Source organism: Coregonus clupeaformis, chromosome 34, assembly GCF_020615455.1.
Source record: "Coregonus clupeaformis isolate EN_2021a chromosome 34, ASM2061545v1, whole genome shotgun sequence".
Classification (NCBI taxonomy): domain Eukaryota; kingdom Metazoa; phylum Chordata; class Actinopteri; order Salmoniformes; family Salmonidae; genus Coregonus; species Coregonus clupeaformis.
This window is the reverse complement of record NC_059225.1, coordinates 17,616,746-17,639,079: the sequence shown is the minus strand read 5'-3', so window position 1 is coordinate 17,639,079 and position 22,334 is coordinate 17,616,746. Positions and strand designations below refer to the sequence as shown.

The following is a 22,334-nucleotide window of genomic DNA, read 5'->3' as shown; positions in this document are numbered from 1 at the left end:
CAACACTGAAATCATCCCCAGCTTTCTGCCTCTCTGTGACCTAATTTCCAGTCACGCCGCAGACTCCCGACAAGAGCTGAGAGAGAGAGGCCAGGAGTGTGTGTGTGTGTGTGTGTGTGTGTGTGTGTGTGTGTGTCTGTAATAACTGTCATACATCTATCAGCGGTAGATGGAGAAGATAGAGAGATAACTAGTGAGGGAGACATGCTGGGAGAAAGTGAGAGTTCTACAAATTGTTTGTCTGCATTTCTCAAGAGAGAGGATGAATGAGTCAATGTGCTGTTGGATGTGCCAGATTTCCACACTCAAAAGATACTGCAAATGTGTATGCATGTGTGTGTGTTTGCATAGTATGTGCATCATTCACAGCCATTGCCATATGAGGGAAAATGTAAGCAAACACACATACAGACACACAGCACTGCCATGGTCATGTTGGGGCTTGATCCTGGTACTGCAGGTAAGATCATGTTGTGTAACGACCTGCCTGTAATGAGCCTCTCATCTCACCCAGCAAGACCAAAGGCTGTCAACACACACAAACTAACGTTAGTGCTGAGGCCGATGTCACGGACTCCCCACAATTTCACGAAATGGCGGAACCTGCTTCTGCTGTTATCTCAAATATTATTCAACCGTGAGTGTGTGTGTGTGTGTGTGTGTGTGTGTGTGTGTGTGTGTAGGCTGTGTGTGTGTGTCAGGGGCAGCGTGAGGCTGCACGACCGACTGCTCAACATCTGCCCCAAATACAGAGGGGGCTATACTACAGTACACACACACAGGCCCAGTTCTCCATTACATCACGTTCCAATTGTTGAGAAAAAAAAAGCTTTCTGAGGTTCTAAAGCGCGTGGGAGGGAGCTGCCATTACGGAGGAGACGAGGATCAAATCAACGACTCCTTTCTATACCCCCTGTACCGCCCCCCCTCCCTCGCTTTGTCGCATCGCAGTAGTAGGCTATAGCAGTCGTCGGTTGATCCACATTAATTATATCTGATCAGCGGATGTTGTCGCGTGCCGTTAACGATGGCTCGAGGACGCCAACCACACACACAGTCGGTAAAGAGAGGCTGTTGTTAACCGGGGATGGGGCAGGTGCTCGATTAGCTGTGTCTCACTCATACAGTCCCCATTGTATCACCAACACACACACACACTTTACCCGTAGCGCTGACAGGTCTATCTCATCCAGGCTCCGGGCAGGGGAGTCGCTCGCCATGATTCTCTCTCAAAATGGAAGTTTCCTCTCCGAACATTTACCGAGAAGAGAAACCCTCTCTCCCCTCCCTTATCCAGCCGTTATAATCCCCCGTTAGATCCCAGTTAGGCTTTCATTAATACTATTCCATCCACGATGGGTAATATAATCCGTTTTTCCGTTTGATCCCGGTGGGAACGCGGCTCAAGACCCCGAGGTGATCCAGGTGCTACATGCTTTATATGGAGGTACGGCCCCCCTGCACCGGCGGATGGTGAAAAACACACGAACGCATACACCCACACTCCGCGAGACTGCAGTGAGCACATTCGCAGACACACAGAGAAAGAGAGCAAAGAAAAGCGCCACGAAACGGTGTAGTCTCGCGCTCCCCGGGAGTGGCCTAGCAGCACGAGCGGCGGGCGGGTCTCCTGGAAACAGGGACGCCCACAATGTCACACACACGCACGCACCCTTGGTGTGAGTGAAATAAAAAAAGACTAACCTAAAGGTTAGGTTAAGTGTAAGTGTATCTTCAGGCTAAAGTGCCATAAAACTAAGAATTGTATTTATCTCTTTATGTTCTGTAAGTACTTAAATACCTGCTGCATATCTTCACACATAGCCTAGGGCTAGCCTACTACTGTGTATCATCATCACCATCACACCCACCATCTTCATCAAGATCATCATCATCATCATCCTTATCATCCTAAATAGTAGCAACAGCATCACAACCTTCACCATCATCATCAATCAACGTCTTTCAACTGTGTCTTGTATGCTTAAGCCTCTATTCTCAATTCCTAACTGTAAAACGAATTCTAGTGAAGATGTGAGTGTGTGATCTGCATTCACATCCCAAATACCCACAATGATGCTTGGCCAAAAACACTTTGTTCATTGCTGTGCAGGAATAAAGAAGCATTAACCTTGAGCAGGTCTTTCTTTATGCAAAATTACTTTCCTATGAAAGATGATAAACTGAATGGAATTTCCTGCTACATGAACCAGATAGATGTTCACTGTTATCCTCTGGTGGAGAGAATAACAGCAGGAGAGGAAAAGTGGGACAAGAGAGGATGGGAAAAGACAGAGAGAGGGAGAGAGAGAAGAGAGAGAGAGAGAGAGAGAGAGAGAGAGAGAGAGAGAGAGAGAGAGAGAGAGAGAGAGAGAGAGAGAGAGATTAGGCCACAAATAGAGCTGAGAGTAAAGGGGTGAAAGAGAGAGTGAGGTTGAGTGGATGAGTGAGACATGTTGGGAATTAGATGGAACGCAGAGGGATAAGATGTTAGAGAGGTTGAACAAGATCCTCCTGAGAGGAACAGTACACTGTCCGTTTTCAGTCACACTCACACATACACGCACACACGAGGAGAGGGATATTTCCAGCATTCCAGAGGAGTGACTGTATCAGGTGTGCCTGTGAGTGTGTGTGTGTGGTTGTCTGAGTGTATGAGTCAACTTCTGTGTCTATATGAGTTTGAGAGACAGGGGCCAGAGCCTAAACACACACCACTACAGCCAATGTGCTACATTACAGGCATAGTTTGACTCTGGTTGGTGTTTCTCAGTACTAAAGACTGTTGTACTCCTACAGTTCACCTAACGGTCACTTGGGACCGATGGATGGAGGAACACACACACACACACTTGAATATAAGGTATACAAAGTCAATCATACAAGCTAAAGAAAATAAATGAAGGAGCTGACGGTCTTAATCGGGAAAATTAATGTTGGAATGAGGGCCCTGAGAGGAACTCCATATGTGGTCATGTAGAATTCTTGTTGGAGATAGGGCCTAGCAGGAAATCCATACTGGCATAGTAATTAGGGGGAGGGAGAGAGGGGTATATAAGGAAATGTAAAGGGAGTTTCAGGTACACAACATCAATGTCTACAGATATAGAGTAAGTTGTTACAGTATCTTCAGTTTGCTCTGGAGTCCATTATCATGTTATTTTATTTATTTAAACAGGTTCTGTATACCTTTGTAATAAATACAAGTTATACACAATGAAGAATTAGTAGAGCAAGAAACAGATGAAAAAGGACAGGAGGAGAACAAGCGGGAAGAGTAGAGAAAGAGACAGGGTATGGGATTCGAAGCCATGCTTGGGTAGCAATCACCCCACACAGCAGATCAGAAGTCAGTTTGATCACTTCCCACGATTAGAAATGACAGTAAAACCTGACCCTAGATCTGTGGTTATTAAGGGTATATACGTCTGTGTGACATCATTTATACTGTATATTAGTTTCCAGTCAGAGTTATGTAATCTGGAGCATTAATTCAGAAACCAATGATTAATCTGTCAAACTGGGCCAGCCAGACCAGAGGGGGAGAGGGACTGTCAAAGAGATGTGAACTGATTGTCTTTTAGCCCCTGTGAAGAATAACGGCAACAAATCTGAAAGAGAGCGGCTCTCCAGTTGGGCTGGTCTGTGACTCACCGACACCTTTCCCAGTCAGAGGAATAAGGCAACCTCACAGAGAGATACACACAAATAGGAACTTTATTTCCAGAGGGCATATGAGATGGATGTGGTCGCATGTTGACGTTTATTGTCATTAATCTTGCTCTGGAGGCAGAACTGGGCGATAAGCAAAGGGCTGTATAAGACAAAGCCCAACTACTATTAACAACAATACAGATTGTAACTGTAAAAAGTAAATGCACAAGTTACAAAAGTAACACCAACTCACTTCTGTCCACGCACCCCATCACACATGTCCACTTGGAGATGGACTGAGGCGGCTCTGACCTGAGCAGGCAAGAGGACTATCAGGTGTCCAGCCCCCCTAGCAACCAATTCAGTGGCCTGGTCACAGAGGTCACTGGAGTTTGGGGAGACAGTTTACATTTAAGTCATTTAGCAGACGCTCTTATCCAGAGCGACTTACAGGAGCAATTAGGGTTAAGTGCCTTGCTCAAGGGCACATCGACAGATTTTTCACCTAGTTGGCTCGGGGATTAGAACCAGCGACCTTTCGGTTACATGTCACAACGCTCTTAACCACTAAGCTACCTGCCGCCCCTAGTCTCTCTAGCACTGTCGGGGGATGGGTGGAGTGTGATGGGATAACAGAGGGACAGCGCTACTGGCAGTGGGAATTCTCGAAGAGATGTGGGCTGATTATAAAGGTCTTAAGGATAAAGGTTGAATAATTTGCCGCTGTGAAGAATAATGCCAACAAATCATCTTCTCTAGACAGACAGACAGACAGACAGGGCTCTTCATTGCAATGTTTTTCCTCTAGCCAGGTCATCATTGTAAATGCAAATTGTCTCTCAACAGACTAACCTGGTTCTATTAAGAATAAATAAATAAGACACCATGACACTGAAGAAAACCTGAAATGTTTAATTGTTCATATTAATTTAATCAATGCACAAATAATTAAATACATGAATTATCATTATTTGTGTTTTCCTACAAGACACAATCAGTCTGTGCAAAAAGTGCAATTTATAGAAACAGGCTAATGAAAGATAGAGTAGAGTGAAAGAGAGAAATGGACGAGTGATGAACAAAGACAGGACAGAGAAAATAAATGAGAAGGAACAGAGTGAAAAGGACAGTGAGAGAAAGAGGGACAGAGGACAGAGCATTGTTGATACATTCTGGTTGATACATTCTGATATGAGACAGTTATGAGTTAGGACTTCCTCCCATGGAGACCTCTTATCTCTGATGGAACTGTTAGTCAGAAAAGTAAAAAGATAACTTATTGTTGGTATAGTGACCACAGTCCAGCCATTTAGTACCAAGCAAACGGTGAGAATATTAGTTAGCTACCAGGGTTGGGCTCAATTCGAATTGAAGGCAGTCAATTCAGGAAGTAAACTACAATTCAATTCAAGAATCGAAAAAAAGCGCATTTATTTTCAAGGACTTCTCAATAAACTGAAAAGAAGCAGCTATTTATTTCAAAAGTTTTAACATTATTTTTTTATTCAAAATCACTTCCTGAACTGACTGCCTTCAATGAAGTCCAACCTTGCTAGCTACATGCTAATGATTGCATGGACTGACTGGTAGCTAACATGCCAAGTTACCAGCCACACACAGCGGACTCTGACTTGTTTTCATGCTAATAGATACGTGCAGTGACTAGCTAGCATGTTAACAGCTACATGCAGCATCATACACAACATGCCAACATGGAAGACAATGTCCCTTTGTGTTTTGCTGTTGTACAGGGTGTCTAGGCCTCTAGAGACCTAAAGGCCCACTAGTAGAAACAGAGGTCTTTAAGGTCATAGTCTGAAATCCACAGAATGAGGATGAGGAATGTAAGAGAAGGTATACTGCATTAACATGACTGTATCAATAATTGGCACTTGTGTTGAGTTCATGTGACTTCATTTTGGAGTTAAGGTCAGGGTTAGAGGTTAGATACATGGCAGGGCTTTAAGATCAACTTTCACAACGTGACTGCAAGGGCACAGAGCTCTCTCTCCTCCCCCCTCTCCCTTTCTAACAGTCTCTGATATCACACTCTCTTAATTTTTTTCTCCCTCTGTCTTTTTTTGTCTGACATTATTCTAAGGCCTTAGTATGTTTTCATAGAAACATCCCGCAGAGGAGTCTGAGCTGCATTCTCCAGCCCTCATGGTGTTCCATTTTACATTTTAGTCATTTAGCAGACGCTCTTATTCAGAGCAACTTACAGTTGGTGAGTTCATACATTTTCATACGGTTCCCTAGTGTTAGTAAACAGTATAGAACAGTTACAGAGCAGAGCACAGTCTGTTACATTCCCTTAAACTACACAGACGGGTCTGTGTAAGGTCCCACAGTTAATCACTCCATTCTCCTCTCCTCCTTTCTTCTCTTCTTTTTAATGTAAACGTGAAGGTGATGTCTGGTTTTCAGGCACACACTCCAGAGTGGAATGAGCTCCTCACTCCGGACGCTGGTAGAGTTCTCTGGTATAGAATGTGGAGTGTGTGAAGTCTCTGGTCTCAGGTCCAAACCTCCATGGGGACCATGGACTCCTTGGAGCCGATGGGAGGAAGTAGATTCTGCTCAGACAGGAAGTAGAGCGGAAACTGGACCAGGAAGCCACGGATCTTCTTCAGCTCCTCATGAGCGCGTGCAGAATCCTCCCTCTCCAACCCCGGCTTGGCCAGGTAGCCTTCCAGTTCTAGAATGTTCCTGACATCACTGGAGGGAAGGCACCGGAACACCTGGGGGGAAAGAGGGAGAAGTTCAATTCTGTACTCTCTGTGATAGCAAAGCATAGTTAGCACTATGGCATAAAACTGACTGGGTTAGTGCTAATGTTGCATGTTAGTGTTTGTGTACCTTCTGATAGATAGTGGCGTTGCGAGCGCAGGTGGTCATCCAAATCTCCTTGTAGAAGTGATCACTGATAGGGTCAGACACGTCTATAGACAGATCAGTATGGGCCCCTAGGATAGTCCTGATGGAAGGAGGGAGAGAAGGATGGGATTGAGGGACAGGAGAGAGAAGGGAAAAAGTCTCAGCATTAAAGAGAAGAGTTGGTTCCTCAGTGAGGTCGTAAGTCAAAGCACTTGAAGGCTCACACACAGACACACAAACACACAGACACACAGACACACACCTGAAGCACTCTAGGCGTAGTGCCAGTGCATAGCGACCAGCCTGGTACTCCTGTCCATCCATCACCGCGGTAACAGTCTCCGAGTCCTCAACGATCACCGCCACCTCGCTGTCACGCTTCCCCAACATGCTGCGGTCGTTGATGTTGGCCGAACCTACAACACGCACAGAGGAAGTGTTAGGTGTGTGTGTCCTTTGTGTCTGTCATTAGGACTTTCTTAAGCTCTTCTTTGACTATGAGTAAATGAATGGATGGATGGATGGACCAGGATGCAGTAATAACACTGACCAGCAGATGAGTAAATTGATGGATGGACCAGGATGCAGTAATAACACTGACCAGCAGATGAGTAAATGGATGGATGGATGGGACCAGGATGCAGTAATAACACTGACCAGCAAATTAGTAAATTGATGGATGGATGGGTGGACCAGAATGCAGTAATAACACTGACCAGCAGATGGTAGTGTAGAGTGTAGGCTACAGATTTGCGCCATACAATAATCCAAACTTGCACACACAAATAAAATAAAATTGTATTGGTCACGTACACATATTTTGCAGATGTTATCGCAAGTGTAGCAAAATGCTTATGTTCCTAGCTCCAACAGTGCAGTAATACCTAACAATACACACAAATCCAAACACACCCACCTATTATGACGGTGTTGTCATCTGTGATGAGCATCTTGCTGTGGACGTAGATGAGCTCTGTGACCAGGCGTCCCTCCAGTTCAGCGTGGGTCCTCAGACCAGCAAATGAGATGTAGTTCATCCACTGCTCGTCCACTGAAACACACAAAGAACCATAAATAAAACAGAGAACCATGAACCATAGGGAGGCAGTCTGTAATTGAGATGTTAATCAAAGAGTAGGTCTGTGTTCTGCTAGGTGGGTGTGTTTCACTGTGGTTGGCTGTTTGTACTGGTCAGTATGATGCCACTCTGGTAAAGAGGGTAGCCTAACTGTGTAATGTGGCAACTGGCATGACATGAACTTCCCGTTTTCCTGGTATACACACACAACCATGCACACACAGGCATGCACGCACAAACACATTACTTACTTTCTCTCTTCAGCTGAGATATGATGGAACAATCTCCTCTGATCATGGTTCTACAGCGAGAGAAAGAGAGGAGAGAGAATATTAACTCCATTACCTATCACTTCTAGATTGATGAGACAGGAACAGGGAGGGGTGTGTAGACAGCCTAGCCAGTGTGTGATGTAGTGTTTCCACAAGGATGCTAATTTGACCCATAAAGTTTTTCTCCATGGGTGGAGTATACACACATTCACTTTACTGCTGTGGTTGTAAAGTGAAGGCAGGTCTTCTCTGTATCTACTCTGTGTAAAAAGAGGTACATTTACATTTTACATTTTAGTCATTTAGCAGACGCTCTTATCCAGAGCGACTTACAGTTAGTGAGTGCATACATTATTTTTTGTATTTTTCATACTGGCCCCCCGTGGGAATCAAACCCACAACCCTGGCGTTGCAAACACCATGCTCTACCAACTGAGCTACATCCCTGCCGGCCATTCCCTCCAGTACCAGTCAAGAGTTTGGACACATCTACTCATTCAAGGGTTTTTCTTAATTTTTAAAACATTTTACATTGTAGAATAATAGTGAACACATCAAAACTATGAAATAACACATATGGAATCATGTAGTAACCAAAAAAGTGTTAAACAAATAAAAATATATTTTATATTTGAGATTTTTTTTGTGAGATTCTTCAAATAGCCACCATTTGCCTTGATGACAGCTTTGCACACTCTTGGCATTCTATCAACCAGCTTCACCTGGAATGCTTTTCCAACAGTCTTGAAGGAGTTCCCACATATGCTGAGCAATTGTTGGCTGTGTTTCCTTCACTCTGCCGTCCGACTCATCTCAATTGGGTTGAGGTCGGGGGATTGTGGAGGCCAGGTCATCTGATGCAGCACTCCATCATTCTCCTTCTTGGTAAAATAGCCATTACACAGCCTGGAGGTGTGTTGGGTCATTGTCCTGTTGAAAAACAAATGATAGTCCCACTAAGCCCAAACCAGATGGGATGGCGTATCGCTGCAGAATGCTGTGGTAGCCATGCTGGTTAAGTGTGCCTTGAATTATAAATAAATCACAGACAGTGTCACCAGCAAAGCACCCCCACACCATAACATCACCTCCATGCTTTACGGTGGGAACTACACATGCGGAGATAATCCGTTCATCCACACCACGTTTCACAAAGACACAGCGGTTGGAACCAAAAATCTCCAATTTGGACTCCAGAACAAAGGACAAATTTCCACCGGTCTAATGTCCATTGCTCGTATTTCTTGGCCCAAGCAGGTCTCTTCTTCTTATTGGTGTCCTTTAGTAGTAGTTTCTTTGCAGCAATTCGACCATGAAGGCCTGATTCACACAGTCCCCTCTGAACAGTTCATGTTGAGATGTGTCTGTTACTTGAACTCTGTGAATCATTTATTTGGGCTGCAATTTCTGAGGCTGGTAACTCTAATGAATTTATCCTCTGCAGTAGAGGTAACTCTGGGTCTTCCATTCCTGTGGTGGCCATCATGAGAGCCAGTTTCATCATAGTGCTTGACGGTTTTTGCGACTGCACTTGAAGAAACTTTCAAAATTCTTGAAAATGTCCGTATTGACTGACCTTCATGTCTTAAAGTAATGATGGACTGTCGTTTCTCTTTGCTTATTTGAGCTGTTCTTGCCATAATATCGACTTGGTCTTTTACCAAATAGGGCCATCTTCTGTATACCACCCCTACCTTGTCACAACACAACTGATTGGCTCAAACGCATTAAGAAGGAAATCAATTCCACAAATTAGGTTTTTAGAAGGCACACCTGTTAATTGAAATGCATTCCAGGTGACTACCTCATGAAGCTGGTTGAGAGAATGCCAAGAGTGTGCAAAGCTGTCATCAAGGCAAAGGGTGGCTATTTGAAGAATTTCAAATATAAAATATATTTTAATTTGTTTAACACTTTTTTGGTTACTACATGATTCCATGTGTTACTTCATAGTTTTGATGTCTTCACTATTATTCTACAATGTAAGAAATTGTAAAAAATAAAGAAAAACCCTTGAATGAGTAGGTGTGTCCAAACTTTTGACTGGTAGTGTATAAACCCTTTAACTGGCCTCTCAAGTCCCATCCCAAGCCTCCCCTTATATTACAGCAGAGATACATTACACAGACAGACATGTCTAATTTGATGGCGTGCCGCTCACACACCTGTAGTTGTAGTGCATGACAGCCTGAATGGCACTGCCTCCTCCTGTGTTGATGTCTCCTTCGAAGCCTGGCAGCAAGGGGGTCACCACATACACTCTGAACTTCTTACCCTCCCTAAAGGACACGCACACAAAACATTTTCCCCCCCCGCAGAAAGAGTTGACCTTTAACAGTGGAAACATCCTCATGAAAGCTGTTGTTGCCAAACCTAACAGTTGACATGTGGAACAGGTTATTCTCAGTGAGTGTGTGTCTGCTGCACGTGTAATATTGTGTTTGTACGTGTGTGTGTTCATGTGTGTGGAGGAGGGGGGGTTGTGTGTTTTACTTGTATGCTTGGATGATGCGTGCAGCGATGGCATCTCCTATCTTGTTGAAGACATGTCTGTTATCAGCACAGCTGATGAAGAACTGGTTCTGAGAAACAGAAGGACATAGGCGTTGTGTAGTGTAACATGCTTCTATGTAGTGTTATGTCATGTACTGTATATGTACAACAGTACCTCTATGTAGATGTAGTGTTGGCTGTTCTTGATAGCGTGGACGTAGGCGTTGTGGATGGATTCTTCGTGGTACTTTATACCAGCTGACCAGTCGGACGCTGACCGCAGGATCTGACAGGGGACAGACACAGGGAGAGCGTGGAAATGTGCAGTTTCAAGCCATAAAACTTTTGTGTGTAGGATGGTGTGTACGTGTGTTAGTGTGTGTGTGTGTTTACCTGTACTTTTGCAGGGATGCAGTTGGGGACCTGGTATCTGATCTCTCCTGCGGTAGTGTGAGACTTGGGCAGGAGGTACGGGTAGGAGAGAGAACGATACTTTGGCTTCATTATCTAGAGCCAGAAAGAGAGAGAGACAGACAGAGAGACAGACAGACAGACAGAGAGAAATGATCAAATACCAAAATACTGTTCTTGTACAGAAATTGTGAAGGAGTTGGACATGTGACCTCTGACCCCTAGTGACATCACTGTGACCTGTGTCTGACCTTGCAGAAGTTCCAGCGCTGGATGAAGTGTCTGGCCACATCCCTGGCAGCCTTCCCATGAACCACGGAGGCGATGTCATGCCACGGCATCCTGGGGTGGGTGTGTCTGTCAATGAAGTCTGGCGAGACCAGGGATACAGTCATGCACAGGTAGGTGTGTGTTTATGACCAGGTTCAAGTGTGTGTGTGCATATATGTGTGTGTGTGTGTGTGTGTGTGTGTGTTTGTCTGACCAGGTTCAGATGTGTGTTCAGGTGATGTGCTTACCGTCAAAAGGCTTGTCCAGTTGGATCCAGTCTTTGTATACGAAGTTGCAGTAGTCTTTCCCGTGCCAGAACCTTGTATCTCCAACCAACTCTCCTACCCCTCCTATTCCTGTTTGCATGCTACGCACTGTCTCTAACAGCCAGACACAGACAAATAGAAGTTAAACATCAAGTAGGCCAGTAGGTTTTCCTGACTCTGATCTGACCAGGAAAATGTTTCCCTGCACTGCCCAAAACCAGCAGCAGGGGGCAGCGGAAATCAGAAGAGACTCCAAGAGAGGTTGGTTATTATAAGTAGTGAGGGTCAGAGTTAGTTTAGAGGTTTAAATTCGTTTTATCAGGATTTGTTTCCTCAATGCATATACAAACAGTGGAAGCCAGAGTAGAGAAAGACAGTTGGAGTCAAGAGTCCCCAAACGTACACACACACACACACACACACACACACACACAATACCCCCCACACCCAGACAGCCATGACACGGAGTCACAGCCCATCCTGTTTCAGACAGATATGTCAGCTCATTTACAAGCAGCAAAGGTCCTTTCTGAGTCTAGCTACACGGTTAAGTACTGTTGTGCCCACCTGAACAACATTCACAGTAGTAAAAACATAGTGATCTGAGGATTTTTTTTTTTACTACTGAATATTCTTAGGCATAACCACAACCAGAAGGTGTGTGTGTGTGTGTGTGTGTGTGTGTGTGTGTGTGTGTGTGTGTGTGTGCACATGCTGCAGTAAACTGCTATTTTGAGGGATAATATGTCTGGGTGGGTCTTTGCCTCCTCCATATTCCTTGAAATTCTTCTGCCATAAAACACACTGCAGAGGCCCTAGTCTGCATCATGGGGGATTCTTATTTACCTAACCTTGTACAAACAAAGACTTGACACGAGCACACACTTTCATGCACGCCACACCACACAGTGCAGAAAGACCTGGGGCCTCATTTATAAACGTTGCCATACACACAAAATATGCCCCAAAACATGTGTGCGCCAGTTCACGCAGAAGTTGGTATTTATAAAAACTGAAATTGATGTGAGAATGTGCTTATCCTTCTGTAAACTTTAGACCATGCGTGCGCACATTTTCTAGTGGTTGAAGTATTGCATTGCAAGAAGGCAACAGTAGGCTAGTAGTAGCCTTGTGCAGAAATATATGATGACAGCCTTATTCAGAACAAAAAAAAACAGGTAGCTAAATATAATTAGATGCAATCATTTGCCATTAGTTAGAAGAGCGAAAACCTATTTATTTATATCTTTGCATTCTAAAATAGTTTGAAATAGGTATCTATTTCCTGTTATTTATTTAATTTCCACGATCATTGCAGAATAAATCCTCACCTTGTCTGAAATAGCCTATAGACCTACAAGTTAGGATAGGCTAACATTCTTCCCATCTCTCTTAATTAGACCCACCTCACAGCAGTAAATAAACAGATACACTTTTCAAGTATTTTGCTCTATGCGGACCAATGCGCAGTTTAACGGTAGAACAGACGTTTGTAGGCTACGTCTGAATATTGTAAATAATATTTCATTTATAAACATAATAGCCTACATAATACTTACATATATACACTACCAGTCAAAGGTTTGGACACACCTACTCATTCAAGGGTTTTTTTTCTTTCTTTGGCATTCTCTCAACCAGCTTCATGAGGCAGTCACCTGGAATCCATTTCAATTAACAGGTGTGCCTTCTAAAAACCTAATTTGTTGAATTGATTTCCTTCTTAATGCGTTTGAGCCAATCAGTTGTGTTGTGACAAGGTAGGGGTGGTATACAGGAGATGGCCCTATTTGGTAAAAGACCAAGTCCATATTATGGCAAGAAAAACTCAAATAAGCAAAGAGAAACGACAGTCAATCATTACTTTAAGACATGAAGGTTAGTCAATACGGAACATTTCAAGAATTTTGAAAGTTTCTTCAAGTGCAGTCGCAAAAACCATCAAGCGCTATGATGAAACTGGTTCTCATGAGGACCACCACAGAGTTACCTCTGCTGCAGAGGATACGTTCATTAGAGTTACCAGCCTCAGAAATTGCAGCCCAAATAAATGATTCACAGAGTTCAAGTAACAGACACATCTCAACATCAACTGTTCAGAGGGGACTGTGTGAATCAGGCCTTCATGGTCAAATTGCTGCAAAGAAACCACTACTAAAGGACACCAATAAGAAGAAGAGACCTGCTTGGGCCAAGAAACACAAGCAATGGACATTAGACCGGTGGAGTCCAAATTTGATTTTTCCAACCGCTGTGTCTTTCTGAGACGCGGTGTGGGTGAACGGATGATCTCCACATGTGTAGTTCCCACCATAAAGCACGGAGGAGGAGGTGTTATGGTGTGGGGGTGCATTGCTGGTGACACTGTCTGTGATTTATTTATAATTCAAGGCACACTTAACCAGCATGGCTACCACAGCATTCTGCAGCGATACGCCATCCCATCTGGTTTGGGCTTAGTGGGACTATCATTTGTTTTTCAACAGGACAATGACCCAACACACCTCCAGGCTGTGTAAGGGCTATTTTACCAAGAAGGAGAGTGATGGAGTGCCTCATCAGATGACCTGGCCTCCACAATCACCCAACCTCAACCTAATTGAGATGGTTTGGGATGAGTCGGACGGCAGAGTGAAGGAAAAGCAGCCAACAAGTGCTAAGCATATGTGGGAACTCCTTCAAGACTGTTGGAAAAGCATTCCAGGTGAAGCTGGTTGAGAGAATGCCAAGAGTGTGCAAAGCTGTCCTCAAGGCAAAGGGTGGCTATTTGAAGAATCTCAAATATAAAATATATTTTGATTTGTTTAACACCTTTTTGATTACTACATGATTCCATATGTGTTATTTCATAGTTTTGATGTCTTCACTATTATTCTACAATGTAGAACATTGAATAAGTAGGTGTGTCCAAACTTTTGACTGGTACTGTACATACCATAGCCATTGCAGAATAGATTCCTCACCTTTTCTGGCCATGATGAGTTCATATTCCCAAAGTAGCCATACATTAACTTACCATGCGCATCTCTCATTGTGCCTAAAAGATAGGCTATTATACTTTCAGATTTTTGCTCTCTGCATCCGAAAGGGAGCACGTTTTATAACATATAGAATTTAACAGGTGAACAGACAGTTGATATTTAGCATTGAAGTGTGTAAACTACCACTGTAAGTAGGCCTAATGTAGTTTACATTTTATTTCTGAGTAGACAACGTTTCAGAATTCGCGGGCAGTGCAGCATATTTAGGTTCAGGAAAAGGTCAATGCAAAACATTATTGAATTCCAACTATCTGTTTACAGGTCCACAACAATGTGCAATACTTTTTGTCTTTCAGACAAGGGCAGATACAGCAAATGTCACCGCAAAAGAAAACATTCTGCCAAAATCTCCAAAGACCTTGATGAAGTTCACCATTGCTATTTCTTTTAGATACTGTCTTGGCCTAATTCCAATAATTCCAAAGTATACAGCAAATAAGGGCGTTATTGTCACCATAAAAGGTGAATGATGGGGGTTTTCAGGTGGAGTTATAATGCTCATTCACACACACAGTTTCACAACAGGTCTGATTTATAATGGGAAACATCCCTATTTATGGCATGTGCCAAGTTGATAAATCTCAATATTCTGGTGCGTGCACAGTCTTTACAGATCTTTTGTGTAAAATGTACACAACGGTTATAAATGAGGCTCCTGAGATATTTGCACTCTTTCAGAGAGACACACGTGATGAACACTGCAAAGCACACTGGGTGATAAGTTTAGCAGCGGGACAGTCGAAGCCCCGCCCCCACAGCGCATCTTCCAATCAGAGGCTCACTCACCAGCCTGTGCCAACCCAATGGGAGGGGCCAGTCTCAGCTCCACCCCTCTAGTAAGGATCAGATTGTGTTGGCTGTTGACGCTGTTCGTCCAACCTGGACACACAGACTGCTATTTAACCTCTGCAGACTATGGTCCTGTCCCTCTCTCCGCACCTGAAGTATATGGTCTCTAAATGCGTGCTAGTGCGTGAATTTCCAATTCTGGGAGACTCCAGACCAAAATGGAGATAGCGAGCTAGTACTGTACTACCAAAGATACTGGTAACTAACACAAGATATCTTATCGGCATTGTTTCCAATGGGAGCAAATGAAGCACAGTGGGCAGAACAAGCAAGGAGGTGGGCAGAGCCAAGCATGAGCTAACGAGATACTATTGGCGCGTTTTAGCATGTATTTGCATATTTCCGTTACAAAACGCCTTCTCTGTGAAGTCCATGTGTGCAATTACTCAATTCGCCCTTGCATTCCTTCTAAATAACGCATTTTTTAAAAACTTTGCCAAAGGGTCAAGTATAACACATTCTAGTTTTGGGAACAGAAAACTGTATCGAGATCTAATGTTTTATCGATCAGAAAATTAGTAGAATGTCGGCCAAGTTTCATCTAGTTCCATCTTCTCCCACTGGACATATTTGGTGGTGAGTGGAAGTTCAAAACGGATGCTTCAGATCTGATTCTTCTATCTACATAATGCTAGCGTGAACTGAGTAGTTTGCTATGCTAACATTGGTATCGTTTACCAAGTGATAAGCAGAGCACCAGCATCAATGTAGCGTTGTGTTGAGTAGTTAGTAAAGAAGAGTTAGTGATGTTAAACATTCAAAACAGTTAGACACGACGGTTAGATACACTAAGCAGCGAATGAGACAGTAAAATACAACAGTTTGGACATCGTTTAGCTTCTGCATGTGTTTATGATATGTGTGTGTGTGGACTCACTCTCTTCTGAGCTCTCCACACTGCTAAGAGAGTCGGCGTGGACCAGTCCATGTTTCTGCAGGTGTCTCTTCATACTGAACCGTGTCCTCCTGATCCTCCCCAGCCCCTTCAACTTGGGCTGGTCCCCTGAGTCCACTACCAGGGCAGCAGCACCCTTCCCGTTGCTAGGGGCAGAACCATCGGTCGGTGCGGTGGCCATCTTGAAGGAGGAACCCTCAGCCTGTGGAGGCAGGAGACAGAAAGACAGAGAGAGAGGAAAGTTGGTGTGGATGTCTGGTCCTCACATGCTCTGTGTTGGCTAGTGATCATGTGACACTCAGACTGACCTGCTCCAGGGCTACAGAGCGCGTCACACTCCCCACGTCCGTCAGACGGTGCTCTCGGTCGTCCCAGCGACCGTACGCCAGGTCGATCCCACCCACGAAGGCCACTGATTGGTCGATGATGATGATCTTCTCGTGATGCGCCCACAGGTATACGGAGGAGGAGACATGGTCCGGATGACGCATCACCTACGGAAGAAACACGCACACTTTTACTACATACACGCATACCTCTATACCAGTGGAGGCTACTGAGCGGAGGACGGCTCACAATAATGGCTGGAATGGAGCAAATGGAATGGCATCAAAAACACATGGAAACCATGTGTTTCATGCATCTGATACCATTCCATATAAATTCTGCTCCAGCCATTACAATGAGCCCGTCCTCCCCAATTAAGGTGCCCCCAACCTCCTGTGCTCTATACACTATAAACATACTGTAAACACATTTTACACGTATGTACGCACACACACAACTACCTACCTTGACGTTGGGGTGGAGGTGCATTAATGTTCTCTTGCTGTATTCACTGTTGATGCCCAGAGCTAGCTCCACCTCCTTATACAGCATCACAAAGATACGCACTCCCTGTTGCTATAGCAACAGAAAGACAGAGACACTGTTCCTAATCACAACATAATCAAATAATTGTATCAATAAAAAGATCCACACTGGGACAGTTTGAGGGGTGCTTTATAATGTGGTCTGTGAATGGACCAATGAGACAGGGTTTTGTTGCTCACCGCTTTGCGTCTCAGGATGCAGTCAAGGCGCCAGCGGTTTCCCTCGACAACCGGCCTCTTCATAAAGATCTCAGGGCTCAGCCTGAAAACACACTCACACACAATCAATCAAATGTATTTTATAAAGCCCTTTTTAAATCAGCAGTTATCACAGTGCTATACAGAAACCCAGCCTAAAACCCCAACAGCAAGCAATGCAGATGTAGAAGCACGGTGGCTAGGAAAAACTCCCTAGAAAGGCAGGAACCTAGGAAGAAACCTAGAAAGGAACCAGGCTCTGAGGGTAGACAAATGTGAGATACCCACACACTGGCGTCTGACAGCTGTGTGGGGTGGGTGTAACAGTATTCCAGGTCTCTGATTGTAACCCATCTGTTTGACCACAGTCTGCCTTGGAGGTGTGACCGCTATGTGCTCTCCATATGCATCGGACACACACACACACACACACACAAAATAAACAACCCACACGTACCACCAGTCAGTGATGAAGATCTCTTCTTTAGCCTCCTCCAGAGCGTCTGCCACGTCAGCCATGTAGGTCTTCCCATTCACATACCTACACACAGAGTCATAGTATAGTCACACACTTCTAAAACACAGCGCTTTGTCACTTTCATACTCACTCTCTATCTCTCCCCCCCCCTCTCTCTTGGGGAAACAGACACACACATTTTCCCACGCACGCAAGCACACACACCCCCTCCATGTCTCACACAGACAGTATAATGTTGCCCTAGCAGGTGACAGGTGATGAGAAGCCCAGTGTCACTTTCCCTCTCTTTGTGTCAGGTTACTCCAGTGAGACAGATACCTTTAAGGGCTGTAACTGGGCCAAACTGTACCTGGGCCAAAGTGTACCTGGGATTACCTGGGATAACCCACCTGGCACACTAGCTGCCCTTTATGCTCTACTGGGCCTTTGGTGTGGACAGTAAATGTGTCTTGAAAAAATACATTCCCAGAGTAATTTCCCATTTGAAATGTATATTCTGCATTGTTCTGACTTGATGTTCAGACTGGGTGTTGTTTAACTCTGACTGTATTAAATGTGTTGTGGTTAATGATTGTGGTGTAGCCATGGATACCATTTGGCTGGGATGTTGTGCTCCTGGCGGGCGAAGGAACCGAAGCGGTGGTCGGTCAGGAAGGCAGAGCCATGTTTCTGGACGAAGCCCTCGATGGCCTGACCCCACCACCTGGCATGTCTGTAGCTGCTGCACTTCAACACCAGGGCCCTGCAGAACATACATACATACACACACAAAAAATAACACTGATTGTTGAAACTCCTCAATGATCGTCTGAATAATTTCAGTTTTTTTCAATACAAGCTCCTTGTCGAGGTATTTTTTTATTTTATTTGACCTTTATTTAACCAGGTAAGCCAGTTGAGAACAAGTTCTCATTTACAACTGCGACCTGGCCAAGATAAAGCAAAGCAGTGCGATAGCAACATAGCAACATACTTTTTTACAACCAGCATCTTACCCAAACCCACCCACCTGGAAAGGCTGTCAATGCGTACTCCGTGTCTGGTCTCTGTGTCTTTGGAGTCCATTTTGATGCAGAACTCTTTGTCCACCAGGAGAACAAAGGAAATGGCTCCCGAGTCTGGCTTCATGTAGAGGAGGAACGAATCCTTCACCACCAACCAGCTACACACACACACACACACACACACACACTAGTTTATTATTAAAGCACAGCTCAGCAGTATCAGCTGGAGCAGTAAGAGGAGATGTGAGAGACAACATCTGGACTCCAGAGGATAGAATCAGTCTCAGACTTCAATATTTTATCTATTATTCAGGGTACTGACCGTTTGGACCAGCGGTAGCACATCTTGATATTTAATCCATTATCAGGGTACTGTCCATTTGGACGAGCGGTAGTACATCTTGATATTTAAATTATTATTCAGGGTACTGACCGTTTGGACCAGTGATAGCACAACTTAATATTTAATCTATTATTCAGGGTACTGACCGTTTGGACCAGCGGTAGCACATCTTGCTGTGACCACAGCAGTTAAGTCCTGGGATACGATGACCACCTGACCGCTTGTACACCATCCCTTCTCTGGGGAAATGAAGAGAAAACGTATTTAGAGAAGACTTCTCTTCCTGACTGAAGTATCATGGTGGTGATGAGTAGTTAGTTACTGTAGATAGTGTAGAGTTACTTACAGGCCTTTAGGTCCCAGATCATGGATGAAGGACAGTTGGCTGACGTCTATAAACTCCATCTAAGAGAGACAAGAACATTAGAAAGTTAAACATTTCCTCGTAATGTGGACATCTCCAGCAGTGTGTGTGCGCATGAGTGAGTGAGTGAGTGAGTGTATGTGTCACCGTAGCATGGTAGTTTCTGTACATAGACATCTTCAGCAGCTTGTTCAGGTAGTCCTCCAATGCTTTCTGTAACCAATAAAGACATACCACATGTTAGGAAGGGTAGAGCAGGTGATTAACAGGTGATTGACAAATGTGTTTGTGAATGGCGTACCCTCCTGCTGGACACCTGTTCCTCCCGGGCCAGCTCGTCCCCGCTACCCCGCGGCAGAGTGGGCATGGCCCTGACCTCTGACCTCCGAACACTCTGCCTTTTCACTGTGTGGCTGGAGGAGAGAGAGAGGGGGGAGAGAGAGAGGATGGAGAGAGAAATAGAGGAGGAGAGGAGAGAGGGAGTCAATAGGAAATTGTTAGTGTCTTTTCAGTTTCAACATCTTTGATACTACCTGTGTGTGTGTGTTTGGTTTTACTATCCTTGTGGGGACCAGAAGTCAAAAGAAGGAACATTTGGGGACATTTGGCCGGTCCCCACAAGGAAAAAGGCTATTTTAGGCTTAGGGTTTAGGTTTAGGGTTAGGGTTCCAATTAGTGTTAGAAATAGGGTGAGAGGTTTAGGGTTAAGGGTTAGGGAAAATGTGATTTTAAATGGGAATCAATTGTTTGTGTGTGTACCTGCGGGAGGGTAGAGGTATTCTCATGAAAGTCTTATATCGGAGCAGTTCTCTGTGGAGGTCCATGAAGTGTTTCTCCTTCCTCTTGACCACCCAGCTGAACTCTCCATGTCTCATTTCAATCTTAAATACCGCAGGCAGACTCTACACAGACAGGAAAAATGTAAAGGGTGTGGCTGAGTGTGTGTGTGTTTGTGTGTGTTGTGGTCCTTTGCTGAGGTATGTGCGTGTGTGTGTGTGTACCTTGTTGACACTGCGCTGTGAGGTGATATTGAAGCGGTCCTGTGCAGAGGTGAATCTCTCCACTTCTAGTATCTTAGCGGTGATGGGAGAGGAGAGAAACACCTTGGCCTCCGCCTCCTTAAACCCCACAGTATTGTAGACAGATGCAAAGCCCCGACGCTCCTCTGGGGGAACACACACACACACACGTCAGAAACTACACACACACACTTCTCTAAGACATAAACATTCCTCACTGTCAGTCAACACCTTGATCAATACTTAACTGACCACAGTACACACACTTTGTTGATCATTAATAGGTTATAAATAGTTAGATAGGTAAAACTGTCTTCTTATAAACTAATCCATCAATCAATAAATAAAACATTTGCACACACACACGCATGTGCACACACCCTACCTGGGAGTCTAAAGTCTGTAGTGTCATATTCCCCGTCTCCTAGGTCCAGCTCACGAGTGTCCAGATTCTCCATGATTTCACTCATATCCGTAGCAACCAGGTGCAACGTGCTATTGGTTGGCTCACCTTGGCGTAGCATGGCTATTGGCTAGCACACTCGGAGCCCAGGGCTCACCTGGTGGACAGGTAAAGGGGGGAGGGAGGGAGAGAGGGAGAGACAGAGAGAATCAAACTATTCAACCAGGTAGACAACATGACCTCAAGGACAAGGTTATGGAATCTGACCGCAAACTTAGTGTTACTGTTACCCCCATGGCAGTAGGTTGTGTGTGTGTAAATATGCAGATAAAGGCTATAGGCTAAGATGTGTAAACATTAGGAGCTGGTAAGTGTGTTTGAATGGGAACTGGTGAATAGCAGCACATCAGGAGTGGCCTTTAGTAGCAGGCTATTAAAGACAACGAGGACTGGAGGAAACACAATAGCTTTCACCCACTGTTGCCATAGGCTGTCTTCTCTGTAAGCCACGGCTTAATGCTAAAATATAGGCTGCTTCCGCTTTCTTTAACATCCAACTGAACCCAAAAATAAACTTTTCCTTTTGTACTCCCGAGTGTCGCAGTGGTCTAAGGCACTGCATCGCAGTGCTAGCTGTGCCACTAGAGATCCTGGTTCAAATCCAGGCTCTGTCGTAGCCGGCCGCGACCGGGAGGCCCATGGGGCGGCGCACAATTGGCCCAGCGTCGTCCAGGGTAGGGGAAGGAATGGCCGGCAGGGATGTAGCTCAGTTGGTAGAGCATGGCGTTTGCAACGCCAGGGTTGTGGGTTCGATTCCCACGGGGGGGCCAGTATGAAAAAATAAACAAATTATGTATGCACTAACTGTAAGTCACTCTGGATAAGAGTGTCTGCTAAATGACTAAAATGTAAAAGCGGCATATGTGGCATCAAAACAAATATTATAGTGTCAAAATTGACTACAATGTGTAAATAGGATAATTTTGACCATAAAAGTCACTCGTCCAAAACAGAGATTTGCGAGATGATTAGGAAAAAATTGTATATCATGGAATGAAGGCTACGCAACAGTTTTCCCTGGGTTGGGTTTATTTCAATCCTGCCCACATGCCCACATGCCCACAGCAGGCAGCACCCAAGTAATCATCAAATCAGAGCGCAGATTTACATGACCCGATCGTAATGCCCTGGGATATCCCCATGGGGCTAGTTCGGGCCCATCAGTAAATTACACAATGTACATGGGACAATATTTTACACGGGGGCCCCTCAGGGGTGAGTGCTTAGTCCCCTCCTATACTCCCTGTTCACCCACGATTGCGTGGCCGTGCACGACTCCAACACCATCATTAAGTTTGCTGACGACATGACGGTGGTAGGCCTGATCACCGACAACGATGAGATGGCCTATAGGGAGGAGGTCAGTGACCTGGAAGTGTGGTGCCAGGACAAAAGCCTCTCCCTCAACATCAGCAAGACAAAGGAGCTAATCGTGGACTACAGGAAAAGGAGGGCCGAGCACACCCCCATCCAAATCGACAGGGCTG

The 22,334-nt window shown here is 44.7% G+C and overlaps 2 protein-coding genes across 16 annotated transcripts in view; both read right to left on the bottom strand.

Moving 5' to 3' along the window:
* LOC121549791 (TRAF2 and NCK-interacting protein kinase-like) overlaps positions 1–1,597 on the bottom strand; it is a 57,075-nt gene extending 55,478 nt beyond the window's left edge. For 5 of the 14 annotated variants that reach the window (XM_045210482.1, XM_045210483.1, XM_045210484.1 and 2 more), the window contains exon 1: positions 1,164–1,595. In XM_045210482.1, the coding sequence (XP_045066417.1) occupies positions 1,164–1,220 (57 nt within the window). In that variant the 5' untranslated portion in view covers positions 1,221–1,595. Of the gene's footprint in view, positions 1–1,163 lie in introns of all 14 variants that reach the window. The other 9 variants (XM_045210487.1, XM_045210485.1, XM_045210488.1 and 6 more) reach the window with 3 other exon arrangements.
* Positions 1,598–4,551: 2,954 nt separating this feature from the next.
* Positions 4,552–22,334, bottom strand: part of LOC121549792 (phospholipase D1) — a 32,822-nt gene continuing 15,039 nt past the window's right edge. For both annotated transcript variants that reach the window (XM_041861677.2, XM_041861678.2), the window contains exons 2-26: positions 20,770–20,944; positions 20,367–20,530; positions 20,125–20,267; positions 19,667–19,778; positions 19,513–19,578; positions 19,348–19,406; positions 19,148–19,240; positions 18,664–18,816; positions 18,247–18,396; positions 17,634–17,717; positions 17,159–17,240; positions 16,899–17,009; positions 16,415–16,600; positions 16,089–16,308; positions 11,304–11,435; positions 11,037–11,155; positions 10,768–10,881; positions 10,550–10,660; positions 10,375–10,463; positions 10,047–10,160; positions 7,861–7,910; positions 7,448–7,582; positions 6,794–6,947; positions 6,514–6,631; positions 4,552–6,395 (exon numbers count right to left, since the gene is read on the bottom strand). In XM_041861677.2, coding sequence (XP_041717611.1) covers positions 6,171–6,395; positions 6,514–6,631; positions 6,794–6,947; positions 7,448–7,582; positions 7,861–7,910; positions 10,047–10,160; positions 10,375–10,463; positions 10,550–10,660; positions 10,768–10,881; positions 11,037–11,155; positions 11,304–11,435; positions 16,089–16,308; positions 16,415–16,600; positions 16,899–17,009; positions 17,159–17,240; positions 17,634–17,717; positions 18,247–18,396; positions 18,664–18,816; positions 19,148–19,240; positions 19,348–19,406; positions 19,513–19,578; positions 19,667–19,778; positions 20,125–20,267; positions 20,367–20,530; positions 20,770–20,908 — 3,123 coding nt within the window. In that variant the 5' untranslated portion in view covers positions 20,909–20,944 and the 3' untranslated portion in view covers positions 4,552–6,170. The remainder of the gene's footprint in view (positions 6,396–6,513; positions 6,632–6,793; positions 6,948–7,447; positions 7,583–7,860; positions 7,911–10,046; positions 10,161–10,374; positions 10,464–10,549; positions 10,661–10,767; positions 10,882–11,036; positions 11,156–11,303; positions 11,436–16,088; positions 16,309–16,414; positions 16,601–16,898; positions 17,010–17,158; positions 17,241–17,633; positions 17,718–18,246; positions 18,397–18,663; positions 18,817–19,147; positions 19,241–19,347; positions 19,407–19,512; positions 19,579–19,666; positions 19,779–20,124; positions 20,268–20,366; positions 20,531–20,769; positions 20,945–22,334) is intronic.